The sequence below is a fragment of the Lepidochelys olivacea genome (genome assembly GCF_965140295.1).
Source record: "Lepidochelys olivacea isolate rLepOli2 genome assembly, chromosome: 4".
Lineage (NCBI taxonomy): Eukaryota > Metazoa > Chordata > Testudines > Cheloniidae > Lepidochelys > Lepidochelys olivacea.
In genome coordinates, this window is record NC_140414.1 from 131,107,316 (window position 1) to 131,131,466 (window position 24,151).

The following is a 24,151-nucleotide window of genomic DNA, read 5'->3' on the forward strand; positions in this document are numbered from 1 at the left end:
TATATAATATACAAGACTTTTCTCATTCTTTACAGCCTTGCAGTGTTACAATAAAATTCTAATTCTATTCCACAATAGGTAATTCGTTAAGACTTTCACTTCAAAAATAACATTTCATATGGGATATAAAGACAAACATTTCTGATGCAAAGTGCATATACAGAAAATTAACTACTTCTCTCTCAAATTAGATTCACCAGTAGTTTTATTTCTGAGGTGTTGATCTACATTAACAACTACAAAAGAATTAAAAACTAAGTTTCATCTGGTGATGCAGCCTAAGATTTTCAAAAGTGACTAGTGATTTTGGGTGCTCAACTTAAGACACCTTGAAGGGCCTGATCTTTCAAAAGTCTAAGCATCTATTCTCTGAAAAATCAAAACCCTTTAAGGTATTTTAAGTTAGGTACCCAAAGTCACTATTAACTTGAAAATCTTGGACTTAATTGATTATTCATGTGAATTTTATACAGAACTTTTTAAAAGTCCCTTTTAATATAACTAGTTTATTTTCCCTTGTTTTAAACTAAAATACTTCCTTCATAAAAATTAGTAGCAATGAAGACAAATGTAAGAGGGCTCAATGCAGCTTCCAACAATCCCAGAAAAGTATCTTGTTGTATTTGAATCTGGTCCCGTCCTGGAATCAATCTACAGTCATTTACTGAAAAGAGCAAGTAGGCCAGAATTTTTTCCACATTGCACTGTGAATGTGTGTGCATACGTAAGCAGGGTATGTGTTATTTTTCTCATCCACCTTAAAAGACAATGTCTAACTCAACACTTTAAGCTATAAAAGTGACCACAAAAAATATAAAGCAGATCAAATATATTTAATATAAAAGAATTGCATCCTATCAATTAGCTTTGCACCACTCTCACATAAAAACAAATATCACTTTGCTTAATCACCTCATCTTTTGTTTTATATTTATTTTTAAACGCTCCCTTTCTTTTACCAACCAGGAGATTTTTCTGTTGATTAACACCCTTAGGCCACATGTCTACATTGCCAAACATGCAACCGCTAAAGTAATATTACACATTTTTTTTAAACCACCCACAAGATCCGAAGTTTATTTACATATTATTTTGTTTCACAGAAGAATCACTAATAAATTCAAAAGCAAATGCCTAGCATGTTTTCCTTTTTTACTGGCATAATCGCTATCACCATAGAAAACTCACTAGGCTAAATCCTTAGTTGGTATAAGTTAAAGTCAGTGATGATTTACACCAGGTAAGGACACAGCACATGACCGACTATTATTCTGAAGTCTCCATTGTTTGTGAAAAGTTTAAGTAATGTTAAGTTGTCAAATTTCTTTTCAACCTCGCTTAGAAAACATTAAAATAATTCACTTCCTTGTTTGCAAACCTGTATTGTGTAAGCACAACTCTGGCAATAGTGTGTATTGCTCTTCCTCCTTTCCTCTTATCTCATTTGCACTGCATAGTGCAGAGTTTGCAGCGGAGATTTCAGAGAGGTTCCAACTCAGCCCATGAGCTTGCACAATTTGGCTCACAATCATTTGTAGGTGGAAACAGAATTTGACCCTAGGTTTTCTTAAGTCCTAAAACAACTGAGCCTTTGAAAAAAGATCTCTGGACAGTGAATTTTTTTAATTGATATTTAGAAATCAGAGAACATGTCTTCCCAGATTACAACATCAAGAGACGTACATTTTAAACCAAACAGATTGACAATTTCCTCCTTACGTGGATTTGGTTGACAAGTCAAATTCCACAAACACATACAGCATTAGGCAGAAAGCCTCAACAGTTGCCCCAAAAAAGTGGAAAGCTTAAGCCAAAAGAAGGAAATCAGCTGATTCAGATAAAGATGAGAACTAGTATTACCTAGGCATTCCTTCCTGAGGGTTGTTGTGTTTTTTGGTTGCTGTTTGTTTGTCGTTATTGTGTGGGTTTTGGGGGGGGGGGGGGGGGGGCCTGGGAGAATGACATTTTGGAAATCATAGTAACTATACACAGCAGTTAATGTGCAATCATTCCGATTTGTAAAAATAAGCCATTTACAGAAAACAGTCTAGATATTATATTATATTGCACTCATGATGGTATCTGAGCACCTTAGATTTTCAACAAAACAGTGAAATGGGAGAAGTGAAAGGAACTGCAGCTTGAAGTCCTATTGCCTTGCAAACAAAACACTAATTCTCTACTTTGACTAACCTAAAACCTTCATGATTTTTTTTAACATTTGACTTTTTAATATGAACTTCTGAGGTTGCCTATGTCTGTTCCTGCTAAGTGTTTGGAACCCCCTTTAGAACAGCGTGCATAGGTTTTTCTCATGCTACCATTCTTTGGCTGTTTTAACAGTACAGATGACCTGTAGAATGGATTCCATTTATTGTATATGAATATACACTTAATTTATTGTATGTCAATTGAGAGAGTTACAATACCAAATAGGCAGACCTAAGACTATGATAAGTAAATATCAAAAAGATACATCCTTCACTGCCTGTTTAAGTATGCTGGAGATTAAGTTATTTGCACCACAGAAATAGTACCCAATTGAACAGATAGAAAAAGATTGAGAGAATAAAGGCCACTGCTCAGAAAACTGTCCAAGACTGGTGTAGACCAAATACAGAGGATCAAGAAACTTACTTCAATATAAAACCTATGGCAACATGACAGTTTTGTTACACAATGTAATTAACATAGTTGACACTTAAATAAAATCCATGGAAGAAAAAACACAACACACTGGCATTTTACTTTGCTTCTAAGAGAGGGTTACAATTCAAAAACTTTTTTGGTAAATACATTTAAAAAACACAATATCCGAGTCCCTAAGTGGACGTTTGTTACAATAAATGAATTTGCAATACACACACTAACAGGTTTTACAGAGGCCAGAACTGTAACTCATCTAGGAGCAAGGTTAGAGAATTTAATCTGTCATTTTTTTTTTGTTCTGTGTTTTTAAAAAAAGATTTACACCTGATACTTTCTGTAACTATATGGCTGTGTGTGAACACCACTTTTTTTTTACCTCATTCTCAGTTAAGGAAGCTGAAGGAGATGAACTCTTGCTAAAACCAAGAGTTGAAGATTCTGCTGCTGAAGCCCGATTTCGCTTCTTCAGTGGTTTACATGCATCAGACAGATTTTTCGTTGCTGTAAAATAATTTTGGTTTACAAAGTGAAGTTTGGAACTTTAAAACGTTATCTCCCTGAAGCCATTTAAAATATTCCCTCAGATAAGGGAAGGAATTGTGTAGGTATGTCTTCTGGGCGCCTACGTAGTACTGAGTAAGCAGTGCACAATTAAGTTTTTGAAATAATGATGCGTTTTGAAGACTCAAGAGATCTCCAATTAAACAAATATGTACTAAAAATATTGTTAAAAATTTCCCAAAGAGCTTGCTAAATATTTTTAAATTACAATACTCTGTAATTTATGACTTTTTAAAAAGAGATGTAACACTAATTTGCTCAAACACTACATTAGAAGGCCTACATGATCTCAGCAAAATCAGATTCACTTTGTTAACATCCCCTTTTAAAAAAGTTATTTTTAAAGGAACTGGATGCTTACACTAAAAATAGCAACAATACCACGTATATTAGTTTAGATCTTTTTGCAGTGTATTAACACTTTTGAAACTGAATGTAAGAATTAAATACATGTGTTCTTGTGTTTCTTATAAAAAAGTTACCTTAAACATGTGCATGATTAACAAATCTGATCAATGAACCATTTAGCACACAAGATTGTTTTACAACTCCCTCTCAACTCTCCACATTGCCTCCCATCAACCAATTGTTATAAAGAAGTTCTTGAATCACACATGAATTTAAGTTTGATGGTCACTATTTACTATATACACTTATTTTATTGGATAAATGTATAATTAATCATGCATTTGAACAGCAAGGTTTATATTGCTACTTTACAATATCAATGGGCAACAGTTTTAATTTGATGCCATCAAATGGTGAACTTCAGAACTGCTGCTTTAAATCAGCAATACACAATTTCAATCAAATATAGTACTGCAAAATGCTGGCAGTGCAGAAAAGAGTGCAACCCCTCAAAATGGGGTTTAATGAATATAACTCAATATGGCTTCAGCAAAGTTTAGATGGCTGTCTCAGACAACCTGTTTAGTTTAAATGATTTAACTGAAAAAGTTAATTAAAACTTATTCTGACCACATTACCTGACTGGTTCTTTTGTGAAGAGAAGGTTTCTGTGACCTTTGTTTTTGCTGTTTTGTCATTGCTTGTCTCCCTCTGTCACAAAATAAAAATAAAAAAGAAAAAAGAAAAAAAACTCCTAATTTATGAGTGATTGGATAAAGGTGGCAATTACTTTTGGATTTCTGTTATTAGAAAGACAATGTCTTTGCAAACATCCTGGTCTATATTGTAATGTAATTCAGCTATGGTAAGTTTCCATTTTAGGCATGTTTATTTTTTATAAACCACCAATTGCAGAGGCTATAAAACTGTCAAACAAAAACAAAAAAAACCCAACTTGATATTCAATGTCTAACCTATCCATCTGAAACTGAAATATGAACCCCTGCATGAAAAGGAAAATGCTATATGAAGACAAAGCATTTCAGTCAGCTTTAATATTCTTTTGTCCAAACTGGTCAAGTTAAAACCTTTACATTACTAACGTAACTGCAGCAGAAATATATAAATTTGAGGATCAACCCTGCACTGAATTTTAAGTCTCGGATACTTGTTATCAACGTCACTACTTGTACCAGTGTCATTTTTTTGCACTGTTATTGTTAAAGGTTGTGCCAGCATTTCCATTATAAAATACTATTTTCAATGGAATATTGATATTGCATAAATTTGTGTCAGACTGAAACTTGTCAAATATTTTAGGCCAAGAAGTATTTTGAGAAATTTGGGAACTTACATTCAGCTGTTTGACTGTGGACATTGCACCTGGTCAAAAATAGGGCACCTCCCTTAATTACTTAAGCAACAGGGATTGCCATGAATATCTTAACTATGAGCTATGGATCCACTGAGGTAGTAAATCATGCAAATAGTAGCCAACGTTGCTTAACCTTAAATTGATGCAGATCTGATCAACAAGACGGGCATTATGGAAGGACCCAACTGCAAATATATTTTGATTTTCTAAAGGAAGCTTAAGTATTTATTGATTTTCCTCAGTCAATCCATTGTTGAGTTGGTAAACTTTTGTAGAATACCTCAACGCCAGACTACAGAGGAAGAAGTGGCCCTGCTGGATCAAAAAACCCACCTTAATGGAAACCAATAGCAGTTTTGCCTATCCATAAGCCATATTCTTTGCTGAATAAGTTAGCCTGTGTTTACATAAACTTCCTATCACTGAGACAACTAGAAGCTATAGTTCCATCAGGTTCATAAATATCTTGATGTATTTTTTAATAAGATGATTGAGGATCCATGGTCTGATTCACTCTTCACTGAAAGTGTCCTTGCTTGTGTTACATATTTATGCTCCTTTAATGCAGCTCCCATTGTGCCGATGTGATTTCTATATGCGCCATAAGTTACAAATTGTTCAGACAGAATCTATGAATATGTATTATTACCTAATCATTTTGTTCTATAACATTTAATTTCATAAAGAATAATTAAGGGCACAGAATAGCAATAGCAACACACTGCTCCTTCGCAAGGAGCAAAGGTTCATGATCATTCCCAAAGCTTCTTACTCCCCAGGACAGAGGATATTAAAAATCTGCCACTGAGTTGAAACTAAAGAACGGGAAGTGCAGCTTCAATCCTCTTCACCACTCCATAGGTGGATGACAGCTAAGTGATCTTTAAATTGTTTATGGTGATAAAGTGGACAGCTGGAACTACTCTAGGTTTCTAAGAAGAGGAAACGGGTAAAAGGCGATTCATACAAAGTAATAAGAAAGCAACCATTCTGCTATGTCTGAGACCTTCTGGAGCTAAAGGCATAACAAGAGCATTCACGTATGTATTCAGGGCTCCCAAATTACTTACTAAACACTGGATCACAATGCCCCTTTCCCCAGGGGATTCACAACGCTATTTTACAATAAATCTTCATATACTATATTACTAAGGCCTGATCTGGAAAACACTTACATACGTGCTTATGTTTTCATAAGATTAGTCCTACAGAGTTTGCTCGGTCTACCCACATGCAAAAAGTTAAGCACACGCCTAAAAGTTTGCAAAGTATGGGATCACTGTTATAAACAGAATCCCTAGTGATCTAGGCAAGTCTATAAAAGAAGTTATTCACCTTGTGTCGTAAAGATGGTTCTTCGAGATGTGTCCCCCAATGGGTGCTCCACCGTAGGTGTGTCTGTGTCCCTACAATGGAGCACCCATATGGACACTTCTCAAAGAAGGAGAATGATCTAATTCTGACAAACAAGCTAGAGACTGAAGAGGAGCGAGTTAAAGGCCTGCTATCTGAACAACAAGTTGTTAAATTTAGAAATTGCAGTGTATATATAACAGATTGGAGTTCAGGACACCATGCCAGCCTAAACTGCTTTATAGGTTTAAATTTGATTCTTAGAAGTGTTTATTTGTACTTTATTTATTTTTAAGGACACAGTCTTTGATTCAGACAAATGGTGGTAACATTCACACATACATCTCTACATTTTGACACACAGAAAAGGGATGAAATTGTAAAGCAAGAAAACCAGTGGGCAGAGCCCTTGCCCATGGGAATTGAATTCTATTAGTATATTTTTTCAGCTAGGTTCAAATAACTAGTAAGGACCTCTTTTCAGATGTCTCCACCTCAACACTAAATTAACAAAATCTTTTTAACAAGTGCATCCAAACAGACATTTTTACAGTTGCTTCATTTGATGCAGTTAAAAACCAGTAAATATTAAATCCTGAAAATGGAAATGCTGACAAACTTAACTATGGCAGAGTGATTGGTGCTGCTATAATTGACTTAAACAAACCAATGATATAATTACCTTCCGATTATTCTGTTTATCCATCCTGAGTCTTTTCCTAGGTGCTTCCTGAACTTCAAAATCTTCTGAAGGTTCCTTTGTCCTCTTTTTTTGGTTTCTTTTATTTCCATGTAAGTTACCTTGGGGTGGGGGATGGGGGAAACTTACATGAAAAAAATCTAAAGCTCACTTCGAAATTATCTTAAACTGATCTAAATTATATTTCTTTTAAATTATTTTAAAAAAAGATTAAAAATGTTAACAAATTTGATTAACCCCTTGATGCCTAGGGTCCAGTTTTTATTACTGAATGCTAGTTCTAAAATGTATCCAAACTCCTAATTGCTAAATAATCAACTTATTTAGTAAGACAGATCCATCTGCATAAGCACTAGTCTAAAATCTGAATATATAATTTTCCACATTTGTGTCCTATCAAATAAAAGAGCTGTTCTATAAAGCTATAACTGTGCTTTACCACTGAACAAAAGTTTTTAATGTCTTCCTCATTCTTTTATTAAGTTTTCCCAAGGATATAGATACAGGTACTGGAGACATCCATTAAGGGGCCTCTGTCAGAGACAGGATATCACCCATCATATGGACCATTGGCCTTTTCTTGCATGGCAATTCCTATCTTTAAACATACAAGTGTATAGAAGGCCTTAAAAACTCCATTATACTTCTGTTTTGTGAACCAAAACCTTAAAGAAGATTTAATAAGATTACTTAACTTATTGTACATGAATTCTTTACATCATAATTCATTTGATTAATTTCAATGTAAAGCTCAAACACAAAAGGTCAGTGACTGGTCTACATAGCCACTTACTAAGTTTAGTTATCTACCTTTTTGAGGTACAGTTGGTATGATAATGGCTTAGAAAGAGGTCTGGTTCATTTATGATGCATGATGGGACCTAGTACACTTACTCTTAACATTGACCCTCCAGTTGAGAGACCACATTGCATGTTTAACATGGAGAAATTACAGAGTCCCAGACCATAAATTTATTATCTAAAAATCTTTTGCAAAAGTACCATTTTAAATTTGCTCTACAGCCAGAAGTGTTCTGTTTCAATGGGAACTGATTTCTGATAAATATTTCAAATAAAGGCAGGCAACCTTAAAAATAAAAATAGTTGTCAAATTGGGTTTTTTTCTATATCCAATTGATTTAGGACTTTTTTATTATCTTAAATTCAAAGCAGCTCTGAATCTGCAAATTTAAATTAAAATGGCTCCAGGAGAACCTGCTATTTACAAAAAGCCAGCATTAAAAAACAAAACAAAACAAAAAACCCAATATGTTTTCTGGTAAGGTCTGGATGGGGGAATGATTGAACTGACATGTTTTCATTTATAGAGAACTGAAAACGTACACAAAGATATGTACTAGCAACACCTGGTACAGGTACAATTCCAATTACATTTCTTGCAATATGACACTGAGGAAGTTGAACAAAATTCAGTACTACAGTGTTTAGATATTTAATTTGGGATCCATTAAAACTCTAAAGTTAAAGACGACAACATCTGAGAAGAAATAAAGAGGTTATGATACGTGGGTGATTACATAAAAGGTACACTCAATAGCTACTTATAATGATGAACTAATTGCACATAACACAAATTTCAATTACTTCTGGATCTTGATCTCCTTTTAGGTGAGTCTTGAAACACTTTACGTTTGGCCTCTCCAATATTCTTCAATGATGAACCTTGAGAGATACAGAATGTTGTTGTTGTTTTGTTTTTTTTAAAAAAGGATATCCAAATATTTGACACTTAAAATTGTTAAAAACTTCGTGAATTTTCCACAAAATGTTATTTCACACACAAAGATAACAAAACTGACTGCCATTTTTATACATTTTTTTTTTTCAAATCTGACGATCTTTCACACACTCCCTCTCATTCTTGTCACTGCCCAAAGCAGCACCTGGTAGCTTCAAATACTTCCACAACAGGCCTTCCTATAGTGCTGTAAAACACTATGTATACCAGACATTTATAACTGGACTGAGAAGGGTCAAGAAAATGCCACACACCCTCCATTCTTCCTTCTCAAGGAAGCTACTCCAAAGAACTCAAATTATCATATCAAAATTCTAAATAAACTGTTGTTTATCAAGACCATGAATCTTAGTTAACAGCAAAAAAGTTATGTTGCAATTTCTTATGCTGTCCTAAAAGCTTTGCAGTACACCACAATAAAATGCCAAAATGGAAGAAAGGTTTAGAATAAAGTTTGGAACACTTGCTTCCTGAGCTAATGAATGTTATGAGGTAACACTTTTTTAAGAATGTGTGTGTGTGTGTGTACATATACATATATATATATAAAGAAAGGACAGTACTGGTTATATTTTATAAACCACTTCTTAAACTATTCTTAAGAACTAACCCATACGTTTACATTAACAAAAATGCCTGACTTTCCCATTCCCACCACCCACATTTAGTGGGCAGTGAAGATAATGGCAACTGCTTATGGGCAGAAGAAGAAGGAGAAACCACCAATCTCTAAACAGTAGAATGTTTACATATAACAACTTTGTAGAACAATGAGCAAGGAATGTAGACTTCATGGATTGCTTTTATTGTAACCATTGGCATTCTTTTCCTATTGGCACAAACACCAAGAATTAAAACCAGAAAACAATGATAGCTGTTTTCCCTACAGGTCTCAAATATGTGCTTAGTTTAACATCACTATGTATATCAAATTTAGTTAGAGTACACTAGCACAGTTTTACGTTTACCAGAGTCTTCTTCAGATTTGGGAGAGGTCACTATGGCAAACTTTGTGTTATAGCGAGCTTTCTGTTTTTCACTAAGCATGTTCCACTGCGATTCAAGCAGTTCTTCAATCTCCTCACTTGAAGCATCTGGATGTTCAGCAACCACCTGTTTATGCAAAAATGGGGCATACATTAAAGAGATAAACATTAAAAGAGTGCTGTACATACTTGTATTATTCTAATACAGTGGTTCAACACATAGAAACCCACTTCAAATTTCTACTATATTCATAAAGAACTACTACAGTACAGATTGGAAGATTCCCTACATATCCCATTTATCCCTACATATCCCATTTATCCCTAAAAATAAGGTTTTAGCAACACAGATTTCAGCAGCACGAATTATAAAGTACAGTAAATAATTCTAAAAAAATAACTTGGACCCCTTTTAACATTCAGAATACTGAGTATGGACGAACCACATCATTGAAAAAAATCCTTGTAATTTCATAGGTAGCAAAATTTAAATAAATACCACAATAAAAAATTAGGTGAACACTACTGGAATAAACAAGTGATGGCCTTCATAGATTCCACTAAAGTAATTAGAAGTATTTAGAAGTAGTTTGGCAGATAGATTAATTATTATACATGCTGGCAATAATTTAGTTAACATTTTCCCAGACCACTTTACATATTTTAGATTACATTCTGTATTTTCTTTTTATACTTTGTTTAATCTAATCAAGTATGAAGAAGCCCAAGTGTGGCAGGTATCCTTAGGATACAAAAACATTTGAGTTTTAAGCATAGTGGCCCTGATTTGATCGTATACTCTTGGAAAGTAAGGTAGCATAGAGAAGTCTGTTTAACAAAAATGGAAAAGCGGATACTAAATTTAAAAGCTTAAAAATATTAAATGGGATACTAAAGTGAAATCAAATATGTGGTTTAAAAACATGCAAGTCTTCTGGTCTACAGATCTGGAGAACTGAATCATAACCACCTTCAGATGTTCTAGACTGAGTACTATTCATCTTCCCAAATCCCCGCTATCACTGGTCCGAGGAGGCATCCCTCAAAAGCACCACACACACTAGGAGACACCCGAAGGCTAGGCCCCTAAAACCACATTCTCCAACAGTAAAATCACTAAATGGAGAAGGAAACAACAACCCAAATTTTCTGCTGATGAACACAAGATCAACCACCAATAAAACCAGCACCATTCATTATCTTATTTTCAATAAAGCACCCAGCCTTGCTTACATCACTAAGATTTGGTTCAATGTCACTTCTAACCCTATCCTAACATACCCAACCCCACAGCATATGCCAGTGTTTCGCAGCCCCAAAGGGGCTGCAAGCTGGTTTCAGGGCCCCGTGGGGCCCTGCAGCTGAAACCTAGAGCCCAAGCCCCAGTGCTCTCGCAGGGCTGAAAGCTCCGAGCCGCGGTGCCACTCATGGGGCTAAAGCTCTAAGCCCCCCAACCTTTGGGGCTAAAGCTGGGAGCCCCGAGAGACAGAAGCCCCTGAGCTCCCAACTCCAGGGTTAATGCCCCAAGCCCTCCTCCTTGCTCAGTGGCTGAAGTCCAGAGCCCTGAGGGCACCCCGCCCTGTGGCTGAAGCTAGGAGCCCCAAATCCCCCGCCCCGGCAGCTGAAGCCCGGAGACTGGGCCCTGGAGTTTCTATAGCATGTGGGGGGCCCCTCAAAACAAAAACAAACAAAAGGTTGAGAACCCCTGCTCTATACAACCCAGGACAAAGACAGACACTGGTGGGGGTGGGGGGGGGGGGAGAGAGAAGAGTAGCAGTCCTGTTTCCCAACCATCTCAGTTGCAGAAGACATCCCACCCAAGACAAAAATATTTATCCCATCCAAGACAAAAATATTTGAGTGCATCTATATGATCTATGAGGAGAAGGACAACACACACTTAAGGTGCTTAGTGGTGTACAGAGGTCCATATAGAAACCTTCTCAACTTCCTGGAAGAACTCAGAATGACTGCCCAATAGTACTGGAATCTCCCTAATTCCTTGTCCTGTTATTTCAATCTCCATATATAGAATGCAAGTTATACAATAGTACATGGCTTACATGAAAACCATGGGATTGTCCCGGAAGTTTCTGCACCTACACATGCAACTAGACACAGGTTTAAACCTATCTTCAGCTCAGGAGTAGATATGGGAGACGTTGCCAACGTTTCACTTTCCTGGTCTCACCACCACCTCATCAAGGCAAAGATCAGAGCCTTCCTTCCTACCCATTAGCACAGTGAACAACCCAAGCTTGTCCACTCCCAGAGACTCTCCAGGTTTTCAACTTAACCTAAAAGAACAAGCCACACAAATACAAGGCCAAAGCGTCAATGAGTTAGCACAGCAGTCCAATCACATGATATCCATTACTACTGATACCAGCCCACACCCCCTGAGATAATTAAGGTTCACAAAATCAAGTGCAGAAGCAGAAAGAGTGCCAGCAGCACAAAGCACATTCTGAATCCATTTGCCAGCAGCACAAATCACTCCTACAGGAATGCACCACTGCAATAAAGGATACAAAACAAGTATGAAATTCCTCCGCAATCGACCCAGCAGAGCTATGTCCAGCACAGCTATTCTCTGTTCTGAACAAGCTCTCATCAACCCAAACTGCATAGGCCAGACATCAGACCCAAGCATGGGCTGCTCTTCAGAGCTGTCAGCATATTTCATTATGAGATCAACTGAACATGTATGGTGATAATCAGTAACAAGAATTCCACCCCAGATCAGAGAGTATCATCGGCCAAATCACCCTTACTGAGTTTGGCCTCCCTACATATGCCAAAACTCAAGCAGCCCAGGAAAGTTTTAGAGCCACAATTCGTGAGTGAGATCCATGCCCCTCCCTTCTAGTAAAAACCAGCATAGAATAACTATGCCCACTACCAATGGAAATAGTCAATGCCTCCCTTTCAGAGAAGCCCACCTATCAAACTCCTTGAAAAACACAAATAGGTGGCCCAATATTCAAGCAGACATCACTTGACCTTGCAGTTTACTCCAACTACTGTCCAATCCCTGGGCACAATAATTGAGGGCCAATTTCACAAAGCAGAAAACAATTATGAGCTAATTCAGCTGGAAAGAAGAATTTAATAAAAAACTTGAGTGATAATTGGGAATCACGTAAGAATACCTTATTAGTTGCACAAAAAGCCACAATCCCACTAGGTTGTGCTGGTTACAAAAAATGAACCTGGTTTAGAGAGGAAGCAAAGGCAGCTATAAAAAGTAATATATAAGACATGGAAGAAAGGGGAAGTTGATAGTAATCAATATAATTCTGAAGTTAGGAATTGCAGAAAATGACAAGGAAGCAAAGGGAGACAAGGAGAAATTAATGGCCAAAGTTAAGGACAACAAGGTGTTTTTGTTTTGTTTTTTAAAATATATTAGGAACAAGAAGAATGGTATTGATCCATTACTAGATGGAAATGGTAGAATGATCAGTAGTAATGCAGAAAAGACAGAAATATTTCTGGTTTGTATTTGGGGAAAAACATAGTATAGCCTCATCATATGGTGATGAGAACACTCTTGATTCCACTGTTATTTCTGGAGGATGTTAAACAGAAACTACTAAAGTTGGACATTTTTAATAAGCTGGTCCAGATAACTTGCATTCAAGGGTTTTAAAGGAGCTGGCTGAGTAGCTCGCTGGATCATTAATGCTGATTTTCAGTAAGTTTTGGAGCACTGGGGAAGATCTAGAAGACTGGAAGAAAGCTAATGTTGGGTCAATTTTTCAAAAGGGTTAATGGGATGACCTGGATAATTATAGGCCTGTGAGCCGGATATTGATGCTGGACAAGATTGATGCTGGAATGGCTGATACAGGACTCTACTAATAAAATAATTAAAGGAGGGTAATGTAGATAATCAACATAATTTGATAGGATCTATTATCCATAAACCTAACTTGATTTTTTAAAATAAAGTTACAGGTGTGGTTGAGAAGATAATCGTGTTCTGTAAGTCATCTGACTTGGTACTACACATTTTGATTAAAAAACTAGAACGATATAAAATTAACATGGCACACATTAAATGAATTATAAATTGGCTAACTGATAGATCTCAAAATATAATTGTAAACCGGGAATCATCATCAAGTGCATGCGTGTCCAGTGGGGTCCCGAAAGGATTGGTTTTAGCCATATGCTTTTTCACATTTTGATCACTTACCTGGAAGAAACCGATAAAGTTTGCAGATAACACAAAAATTAGGAAGTGGTAAATAATGAAGAGGACAGGTCACTGATACAGAGCAATCTGGATTGCTTGATAAAACTAGGCACAAGCAAACAAAATCTGTTTTAATACAGTTAAATGGAAATGTATGCATCTAGGAACAAAAAATATAGACTATATTTATAAAATGGGGGACTATCATGGGAAGCAGTGACACAAAGAGATTTAGGGGCAGTGCTGTATAGCCAACTGAACATGAGCTTCCAGTGTGATCCTGTGCCCCGAAGAGCTACTGTGAGCCTGGGATACGTAATCAGGGAAAACTTGAGTAGGAATAGAGAAGTTATTTTACCCCTGTATTTGGCACTGGTGCAACTGCTACTGGAATACTGTGTCCAATTTGGCGCCCAAAATTCAAGAAGGATGTTAATCAATTGGAAAGGGCTCAGAGAAGAGCCACAAGGGGAAGTTACTCACCTTGAAATACTGAAGTTCTTCGAGTTGTGTGCCCCTGTGGGTGCTCCACTCTGGGTGTTGGTGCATCCTGGCACCGTTGATCGGAGATTTTTGGTAGCAGTGCCTCGTCAGGATGCAGGCGCTCAGTTGGTATCTCCGTCTCATTGGAAACTTCCTGAGCGCCTGCGTCCCGCACCCCCCTCAGTTCCTTCTCTACCGTGGAGTGATTATACTAGTACTCCAAAGTAGAGGGGAGGAGGATGGGGAGTGGAAGACCCACAGGGACACACATCTCGAAGAACTTCAGTTACTGCAAGGTGAGTAACTTCCCCTTCTTCTTCGAGTGCTGTCCCTGTGGGTGCTCCACTCTAGATGAACGTGTAGCAGTACCCTCTATGGTCGGTGGGACTTTGGAGATGCGACAGTGAGTACTGTAGAGTGTATTGTACGGCCAACTATGGTGTCTGCCGTGGTATCTTCAGTGACAGCATAGTGTTTGGCAAACGTGTGTTCAGATGACCATGTAGCCGCTTTACAGATGTCAGAAATGGGTACGTTATATAGGAAGGCAACAGATGTCAACATAGCTTGAGTGCAATGAGTTCTAATGCCTTTGGGCGGTTGAATATTTTGAATACGGTAAGAGGATCTGATGCAGTCAGAGATCTACTTGGACAGATGATGTTTAGAGATAGCCGTACCTTTCCATCTTTTGGTGATGGAGACAAAGCCGTGGAGATTTACAAAATGGCTTAGTCCTATCTAAGTAAAAGGCGATTGCTTGCCTGACATGGAGCGTATGCAGAGATGTCTCATGTGGAGTCTTGTGAGGTTTGGCATAAAAAGTAGGCTGGTTAAGGTGGAAACCACCTTAGGGAGAAATTTAGGATATGGTCTTAGAGTGACTGTCTTTGGAGAAGATTGTGTAGGGAAGATGGGCCATCAGGGCACTTATTTCATCTACTCTCCTTGCTGATGTTATTGCAACTAAGAAAGCTACCTTCATGGACATATGGAGAAGAGAGGAGGTAGCCAAAGGCTCGAATGGAGGTTTCATGAGAGCATGAAGAACCAGGCCAGTGAGAAATCATTTTATGGTGGGATGGGTAAAGAGTGAATAATCTTCTAACAGGTCATGGAAGGTGGTAAGCGCCGCCAGGTGTACTTTGATGGAGCTGAGCGAAAATCCGTCCTGTTTTAGTTTCAGGAGGTAGTCTAGAATGTTAGGGAGGATCACCGTATTGGGCATTAAGTGATTATGTGAGCACCAGAGGGCGAAACGCTCTTCCACTTCTGCAGATAAGTTTTACGAGTGGAGTCTTTTCTACTGTGCAAGAGGATGTATCGGACTTGGTCGGAAGAGGCTAGTTCATGGGTTTGGAACCATGAAGGAAACAGGCTGTCAGATGGAGCTTTAGGAGCTGTGGGTGAAGAACCCGTCCATTGGCCTGGGACAGGAGATCTGGCCTGTTGGGGAGAGCACGTGGATGACGGGAGGACATGCGGAGTAGATAAAGATACTACGTCTGTCTTGGCCAAGCTGGGGCTGTAAGGATGACCCAGGCCTTGTCGGCTACGATCTTCCGAAGAACACTGCGTAGCAGAGGGATTGCTGGGAAGGCATAGAGGAGAGAGTTGTTCCACGGGATGAGGAATGCATCTCCTATGGATGCAGTCCCGAGTCCCGCTCTGGAGCAAAACAGCCGACATTTTCAATTCTCCTTGCCACAACGCAGGTGTATTGATGGGGTGCCCCAGAGGGAGAAGAGCTGTTAAAGTATTGCGGGATGAAGTTCCCATTTGTGTTCTGTTGAGAAGTGTCTGCTGAGTGCGTCGGCAGTAGTGTTTTGGCAGCCTGGTAGGTAGGAAGCGATGATTTGTATTTGATGTTGTATGCACCAATTCCATAGTCGGATGGCTTCCATGCAAAGCGAATGTGATCGGGCTCCCCCCGTCTGTTGATGTAGTACATATGTGCTATGTTGTCTTTTGTTCTTTATGAGGGGAAGAAAGTGAAGGCATGCTCGCCTCACTGCTCTGAGCTCTAAGAGAGTTATGTGTAGGTGCGTCTCTGATGTGGACCACCTGCCTTGTGCCCCCCTAGATGCGCTCCCCAACTGATTAGGGAAGCGCCCATGGTGAGCATGAGCGTTAGGGATCGTTACTGGAAGGAAACCCCCGTGCAGAGGTTTTCTGGTCTTGTCCACCAATGTAGGGAAGCTAGAACATTGGGAGGAGGAGTCTGCAGCGTCCCTAAGGTGTGTCTGTTGGGTTTGAAATTGGAATTGAGCCAGCCCTGAAGACATCTCATGTGCAGCCTAGCATACTGGACCACGAAGGTGGTGGCTGCCATGTGACCAAGGAGCTGTAGACAGATTCTTGCCTGTGTCCTGGGACGAATAGAGAGCTTGCGTATGAGCTGCATGATAGCAAGGAATCTGTGATATGGGAGCAAGGCTCTGCTCTGGATTGAGTCAAGATGAGCTTCGATGAATTTGATCTGTTGTGTAGGTGTCAGGGTGGATTTTGGGATGTGTATTTGGAGGCCTAAGCTGTGAAAGAGGGATATGACGAAACGGGTAGCTTGAAGTGTCTCGCCATAGGAGTTGCCCTTGATGAGGCAATCGTCCAGGTAGGGGAAAAGCGTGATCCCATGTTCGTAGAGATGAGCCACGACCATGGCTAGAGTTTTGAAAAAGACTCTCGTTGCTGTGGAGAGGCTGAAAGGAAGAACTCTGTATTAAAAATGTCATGACCGATTGTGAATCATAGGAAGCTTCTGTGAGCTGGATGAATTATTATGAAAATAAGCTTCCTGTAGGTCAAGCGCTGTGAAACAGTTCCCTTGAGCCACTGCAGGAATTACTGTGCCCAGTGTGACCATCTTGAATTTTTGTATCCTCACAAATTTGTTCAGTTGGCGGAGATCTAGCATAGGCCTCCATCCCCTGGTCTTTTTCTGGGTCAGTAAGTAATGGGAGTAGAACCCTTTCCCTCGATGTTGCGTCGGCACAGGTTCCACTGCGCCTAGCTGGAGAAGGTGAGCCACTTCTACGCGAAGTAGGTGCTCGTGAGAGGAGTCCCTGAAGAGGGACGGGAAAGGGGGAAGGATAGGATAGAGTAACCGGATTGAACTATTTCGAGGACCCAGAGATCCTATGTAATACGCTGCCAGGCATTGGAAACTCTGGTGGCGGTGGCCAAATGGGCAAGTAGGCTGTGGAATCAAGGGGTGGTCACGCAGACCCTCGACCAACGTTTCAAAATTGTTGTTTATTCCCGGATGGGTGGGAGGTGGTTGCTTGAGCTTGATTTTGTCTGCGCTTAGGGGGTCTACAGCGATTCTTATTTAAGTCATATGGTTTGGGTTGAGGCCGAAAATATTGTTGTGTGTGCAGTCTTCGGTAAGGTTTGTATCGTTGTCTCCTGGGAAGAGATGGGTGAATACCTGGGGTGTGCAGTGTTGCACTAGAATCTTTCATGGTGTGAAGTAGTTCATCCTTTTTTGGGAAAACAGTTTGTCTTTATCAAAGGGGAGGTCCTCCACTTTGGTCTGCAGATCTTTAGGGACACCAGATGCAGGAAGTCATAAAGATCATAACCACAGCAAAACCACAGCAGTTGCAGTAGTACGGGCTGCTGTGTCCACCGTGTCTACAGAGGCTTGTAGGGCCGTTCTGGAAATCAATTGGCCCTCTCTCAGAGTTAATTTAAAGTCTGCTCTCCTATCTTCTGAAATGTAGGAGGCAAATTCAAAAAGTTTATTGTTGTTATCAAAGTCATAGCTGGCGAGGAGTACAGAGTAGTTTGCAATTCTGAATTGTAGAGTGGAGGACGTGTAAACCTTGTGACCCAAGACGTCAAGGCGTTTTAGGTCCTTGTCTTGCGGGGTGGGCCGATATTGTGGCTGTTTCGCCCTTTGTGCGACTGCATCCATGACGAGAGAGTTCAGCTGTGGGTGAGAAAACAGGAAGTCAGCATTCTTAGCAGGAACATAGTATTTACATTCGGCCTTTCTGCAGGTAGGTAATAAAGAAGGTGGAGTTTGCCAGAGAGTGTCAGCTGGTTGCAAGAGTGCTTCATTTATAGGGAGTGCGATCTCTGAGGGTGCAGAGGGTTGAAGGATTCTGAGGAGTTTGTGTTGTGTCTCCTGAACCTCTTCTAGGGGGATGTCTTCACTCTTGAAAAGCTCTTGAAATTGTTTACAGTCCTCCACATCCTGTGGAGGTGGTGGGGAGAGGGCTCTGTCTGGAGCAGATGGAGAGTTAGGGTTCGGTGAGTCAGGATATGGTTCGTAGCTCACGTTCTAAGGAGGGGGTTCAGGTATTCTAGAAGTGGACGGAGCTGGAGATCGAGGCACAGAAGCAGGTAGTGGTTTCATAGAAGAGGCCTGAGGATGAGTGGTAGGAGGATGTGGCAAAGGCATAGGGTAGGAGAACCCAGGTGCCATCCACGGGGGGGGAGGGGGCGCGAAGTAGGGAAACTGAGGTGGAAGAGGTTCCAGTGGAGGAGGAGAGGCAGGTGGGGAGAACTCCGCCTGCTGCTGTATATCGGGTTCGCTGTCAGTGAAGGTAGCCAGTTCAGGTGGTGAGAGTGACTTTTCGAAGAGTGAGCCCTGCATATCCAGGAGTGGAGAGTTAGGCTCAGGTGGCACTGAGAAGTCACTCTGAGTGAGGAACTGTTGCTCCTGCTCCCTGGGCTGTGCTGAGCCTGGACTGTGCTCTGGCACATTAGTAAGTGAAAGTGTCAGCGGTGCCACGGGTCTGTTGGAGGTGCCCTGCAGGGGGTCCGCTGCTGGTGCTGAGGTAGGAGGCAGGCTCAGTGACGACATTCTTCCTGGCACCGTGGCTATTTTTAGCGCAGAGGGGGTCGGTGAGGACGTCCTTGTCGGCACCGGGTCAGAGTGCACAGCCGGCACCAAGGCTATTCTCAGCGCTGAGGCGCTCGGCGCCGCAGAAACCTTCCCGGTACGGGAGGTCGGGTTCCTGCCTCTGCGGAAGCCGCGGCTGAGACTTTAGAAAGAGCTGAGGCGCCCGCCTGTGGCACTGTCAGCACAGAGGGTAAGGATCTCGCAGGAGACCCTTTACCCTTGTCAGAGTCCTTTCTTGCCTTTGCTCCAAAGAGGGTGAAGCAACACTCCCCACTGGCTCGGATCTGGCTGGGGAGCGCGTAGGAGCGGGTTTAACTTTCCCCGTCTCCGAAAGCGGCTGCAGGGATTTTTCCATCAGAAGCATTTTAAGCCGCAGGTCCCTGTCATGTTAAGCCCTTGACTTGAGGCTCATACAATGGAGGCACATTGTGTGAAGTGCACCGGGGAAACCCACATTCCCACAATGTGAGTGCCCATCGGAAAGTGGCATGGAGTCCTGAGAAGAAACACACTTTTTGAATCCTGAAGCCCCTGGCATTGTGAACTAGAAATGGCAGGGGAGAGTGCCTCAGCAGGAGACAATTCTGAAGTGAAATTTTATTTTTTTTTAAACTAAGTAACTGACTATGTAACTATACTAAAGGAAGGGAAACAACTGGGATGTAACTATTTCTATATTCTTTGTTACTTTTTTCCTACAGAGACCTGGGAAGAGAAGTAGCACTGTCCCAAATCCCGTCTTCAGCCGGGGATGGTTGAGAAGGAACTGAGGGGGGTGCGGGATGCATGCGCTCAGGAAGATTCCAATGAGATAGGAGATACCAACTGAGCACCTGCGTCCCAACCAAGCACTGCTACGATCTCCGATCAATGGTGCTGGGACGCACAGACACCTAGAGTGGAGCACCCACAGGGACAGCACTCGAAGAAAAACAATGATTACAGGATTAGAAGACGTGCCTTGTTATGAGTTATGTTGTTTGTTATGTCAAAGTTTAATCTATTTCGCTTAACAAAGAGAAGGTTAAAGGGTGACTTGATTACTGTCTATAGGTAACTATAATGGGGAAGCAGAGGTTAGTCATGCTGTGCAGTAACCGTGGTTCTTCAAGATGTCCCTCCCATGGGTGCGCCACTTCAGGTGCGCATGTGCCTCTTGAACCCTTCATAGGTTTTCCAATAGCAGTGTCTGTTTGGCCTGCACATGCAGCATATACATCCTCATATCGCACACTGAAGCTACACAGGACTGCGCAGAACTGCCCTCAGTTGCTTCTCCATCCAATGTCCCACAGAGAACAGTGCAAAGCAGAAGGGAGGGAGGGCAGGTAGTGGAGAACCCATATCAAAGAACCACAGTTACTGCACAGGCTGAGTAACCTCATATTCTTTTTCAAGTAGCATCTGTATGGGTGTTCTACTTCAGATGACTCCCAATAGGGAGGAAGGAGCTTCAGAATTGAGTCCAGAACTGAAGACAGGACTGAATTACCAAGTACTACATCTGCATTAAAGGCATGGATCAAGGCACAGTGTTTAGAAAATGTATGTACTGTATGCCCATGTAGCAGCCTTACATACCTTGGACACTGGAACGTATCCACTCCACTGTGGGGATTAAGCACCAGCTACATCATAACAAGCAACTACACACACACAGAGATCCACCTTGACAGTCTCTAGGCAGAGACCTCCTGGATCTGTTTGTGATGGAAACGAGCAGTCTAACAGACTTCCAAAATTACTTGGTCCTATCTACATAGAAAGCCAATGCCTATCTAATATCAAGGCCCCAAATTCTCTGATTCTACAAGATGACGTGATAGCTAAAAAAAGGTAGTCTTCATGGATAAGTGAAGCAAAGAACAGATTGCCACTGCTTTGAATTGAGATCTTGTGAGACCTTTAAGTAGACCTTTAAGTTTCAGACAGGTTTCAGACAGTTTCTTTCTGAAGTTCGAGGACTCCCTTGAATGGTCCTGACTAGATCTGAAAGTTCAGAATCTGTCTGTGGGAAGGTATGCCCTGGCTGTCAATAACTCTATTCTCTGTACAGGGGTCAACATGGACTCTCTTACATTGAGCTTAATTCTTGGGAAAGAGAAAGGGCCATCTGAGTGGATGACAGTACTGCTTCATGGAACAGACCACTGAGCAGCCAGGTGTCAAGGTACAGGAAGACTAAAATCCTGAGGAAGGTAAGTGGCCATTACCAACTAAGTTCCCTCTAAGCTGCGTGGCCACGGGGCTGGGCAGCAGGCTATCAAGGGTTGCACAGGCAGGGAGAGGTGCCTCAGCCCCAGCCTAAGCGCTGCCATGTCTGGGGAAAGGGGCCTCTCCCCCGACCCCGGGCTGCTGCAGCGAGAGAGGGCTGGGGGGAGTCCTCTCTCCCTGCCACAGCCCGGTGCAGCCTGCACCCCAAACCCCTCATCCCTGGCCCCACCCCAGAGCCTCCACTCCAGAGCCTGCACCCCCAGCCAGAGCCTTCACTCCACCACACTCAAACCCTCTGCCCCAGCCCTGAGCCTCCACCACACTCCGAACCCCTCAGCCTCACCCCCACCACATATTGATGCACATAACAAAAGTCATTCCACACACGGACGTAAAAAATAAGGGAAAACATTGATTACTAGTAGGAGCTTTGAGAACACCGTTGGGGCCAAGGAAACGCCAAAGGGAAGTACTCTGTACTGATATCATTCCTACAGTAAGGTGTAAATATTTTCTGTAAGATGGGTTTATCGCTATGTGGAAATAAACTCCTTGTAGGTCAAGAGCCAAAAACCTATCTCCTGTCCCTACTGAAGGGATTACAGCAGCCAGGCTCATCATCCTGAAAAAATGGTTACTCACCTTCTCGTGACTGTTGTTTTTGAGATGTGTTGCTCATGTCTATTCCAATTAGGTGTCACCAGAAACTTTTTCCCCTAGCAGCATCCGTTGGGTTGGCTCTGCAGCCCCCTGGAGTTGCACCTTCATGGCATGGCAATAGGGCCCTGCTAACCCGCCACCTCCCCAGTTCCTTCTTTCCAGATCCTCCGACAGAGGAGAAGGCGGGTGGGTTTGGAAAGGATAGAAGCAACACATCGAGAAGGTAGGTAACCGTTTTTTCTTCTTTGAAAGCTTGGTCATATCAATTCCAATATGGTGACTCCCAAGCCTTACCTAGGAACTGCGGTTGGAGTTCCTGGAATCACTGACTGAAGTGCAGCCCTGCCGAACATTGCATCGTCCCTGGCTTGCTGGGTGATCTAGAGTAACAGGAAGTGAAGGTGTGGACTGAGGACCACACTGCCGCTCTACATATCTCCTGGATCGGGACCTGGGCCAGGAAGACCACCGACAATGCCTGAGCTCTGGTGGAGTGCGCAATCAGAGCGGGGGCAGTGACCTTTGCCAGCTCATAACAAGCCTGGATACAGGATGTGATCCACGATGATATCCTTTGTGTGGACACTGGGAGGCCTTTCATCCTGTCTGCTACTGCAACAGATCAGCTGGTTTGACTTGCAGAACGGCTTAGTTCATTCAATATAAAATGCCAGTGCATGCCGCACATCCAGAGAGTGGAGCCTCTGCTCGCAGCTACTGGCATGAGGCTTCGGGGAAAAGACCGGAAGGAATAGGTCTTGGTTGGCGTGGCAATTTGAGACCACCTTCGGGAGAATGCCTGGTGAGGTCACAGTTGCAACTTGTCTTTGTAAAAAAAATGGTATATGGAGGGTCAGATGTGAGAGCCTTGAGCTCGGACACCTTTCTGGCTGATGTTATTGCAACCAAAAGGGCCACCTTATAGGAAAGGTAGAGTAGTGAGCATGTCGCTAGGGGCTCGAACGAGTGCCCCATCAGTCTCAAGAGTTCCAGGTTAAGGCCTCAAGCCAGGGTGAGACGCTGAATATGAGGATATAATCTGTCCAACCCTTTGAGGAACTGTCACACCATTTGGTTAGTGAAGATGGAGCGGCCATGTTCTCCTCGGTGAAAAGCTGAGATGGCAGCCACATGAACCTTTTATCGAGGAGCGAGACAAGCCCTGCTGTTTCAACTTTAGGAGATAGTCCAAGATAAAGGGGATCGACGATTGTGTCGGAGAGATATGGCTCTGCAAGCACCAATTCACAAATCTTTTCCACTTGGCTGGGTAAGTAGCTCTGGTTGAAGGTTTTCCGCTACCCAGAAGAACCTCCCCAAAGGGGTCTGAGCATGTGAGCTCTAGCGGGTTTAACCATGCAGCTTCCAAGCAGTGAGGTGGAGAGATTTGAGATTGGGGTGCTGAAGACCGCCGTGATGTTGAGTGATGAGGTCCAGAACTAACGGTAGAGTGACTGGAGTATCCACCGATAGCTCAAGTAGCATGGTGTACCATGCTCACATGGCCAGGCCGGTGACACCAGGATCACCGAGATTCCGTTGTTCTGGATCTTGAGGAGGACCTTGTGAACCAACAGTGTAGGAAGGAGAGAAGAAACACACCTGCCAACGAACCCGGACTGTGGTTCAGGAAGGAGTAGAATTGTAGGCACTTCCTGTTGCCCCTTGTGGCAAACAGATCCATCTAAAGAACTCCCCACTGTTGGAAGATACTGTTTATTATGTCTGGGCGAACAGACCACTTGTGATTGTGAAAAGACCTGCTGAGATGGTCTGCTAGCTTGTTCTGAGACCCAGGGAGATAGGACGCTTCCAAGAGTATGGAGTGTGCTATGCAGAACTCCCAGAGTTTGAGGTCTTCCTGACACAGGGGAGAGGAGCATGCTCCCCACTGTCTGTTGATATAAAACATTGCTGTTGTATGGTCTGTCAGGACAGATATGCACTTGCGCTCCAGGAGAGGGTGAAAGGCCTGACATGCCAGCTGGACCGCCCTGAGCTCCCTCACATTGA

At 41.8% G+C, this 24,151-nt stretch overlaps 1 protein-coding gene across 5 annotated transcripts in view; it reads right to left on the bottom strand.

Moving 5' to 3' along the window:
- Positions 1-24,151, bottom strand: part of NSD2 (nuclear receptor binding SET domain protein 2) — a 151,352-nt gene that overhangs the window by 65,352 nt on the left and 61,849 nt on the right. For all 5 annotated transcript variants that reach the window (XM_084626525.1, XM_084626523.1, XM_084626522.1 and 2 more), the window contains 5 exons: positions 9,714-9,858; positions 8,592-8,669; positions 6,969-7,087; positions 4,197-4,269; positions 3,026-3,150 (listed from right to left, as the gene is read on the bottom strand). In XM_084626525.1, the coding sequence (XP_084482651.1) occupies positions 3,026-3,150; positions 4,197-4,269; positions 6,969-7,087; positions 8,592-8,669; positions 9,714-9,858 (540 nt within the window). The remainder of the gene's footprint in view (positions 1-3,025; positions 3,151-4,196; positions 4,270-6,968; positions 7,088-8,591; positions 8,670-9,713; positions 9,859-24,151) is intronic.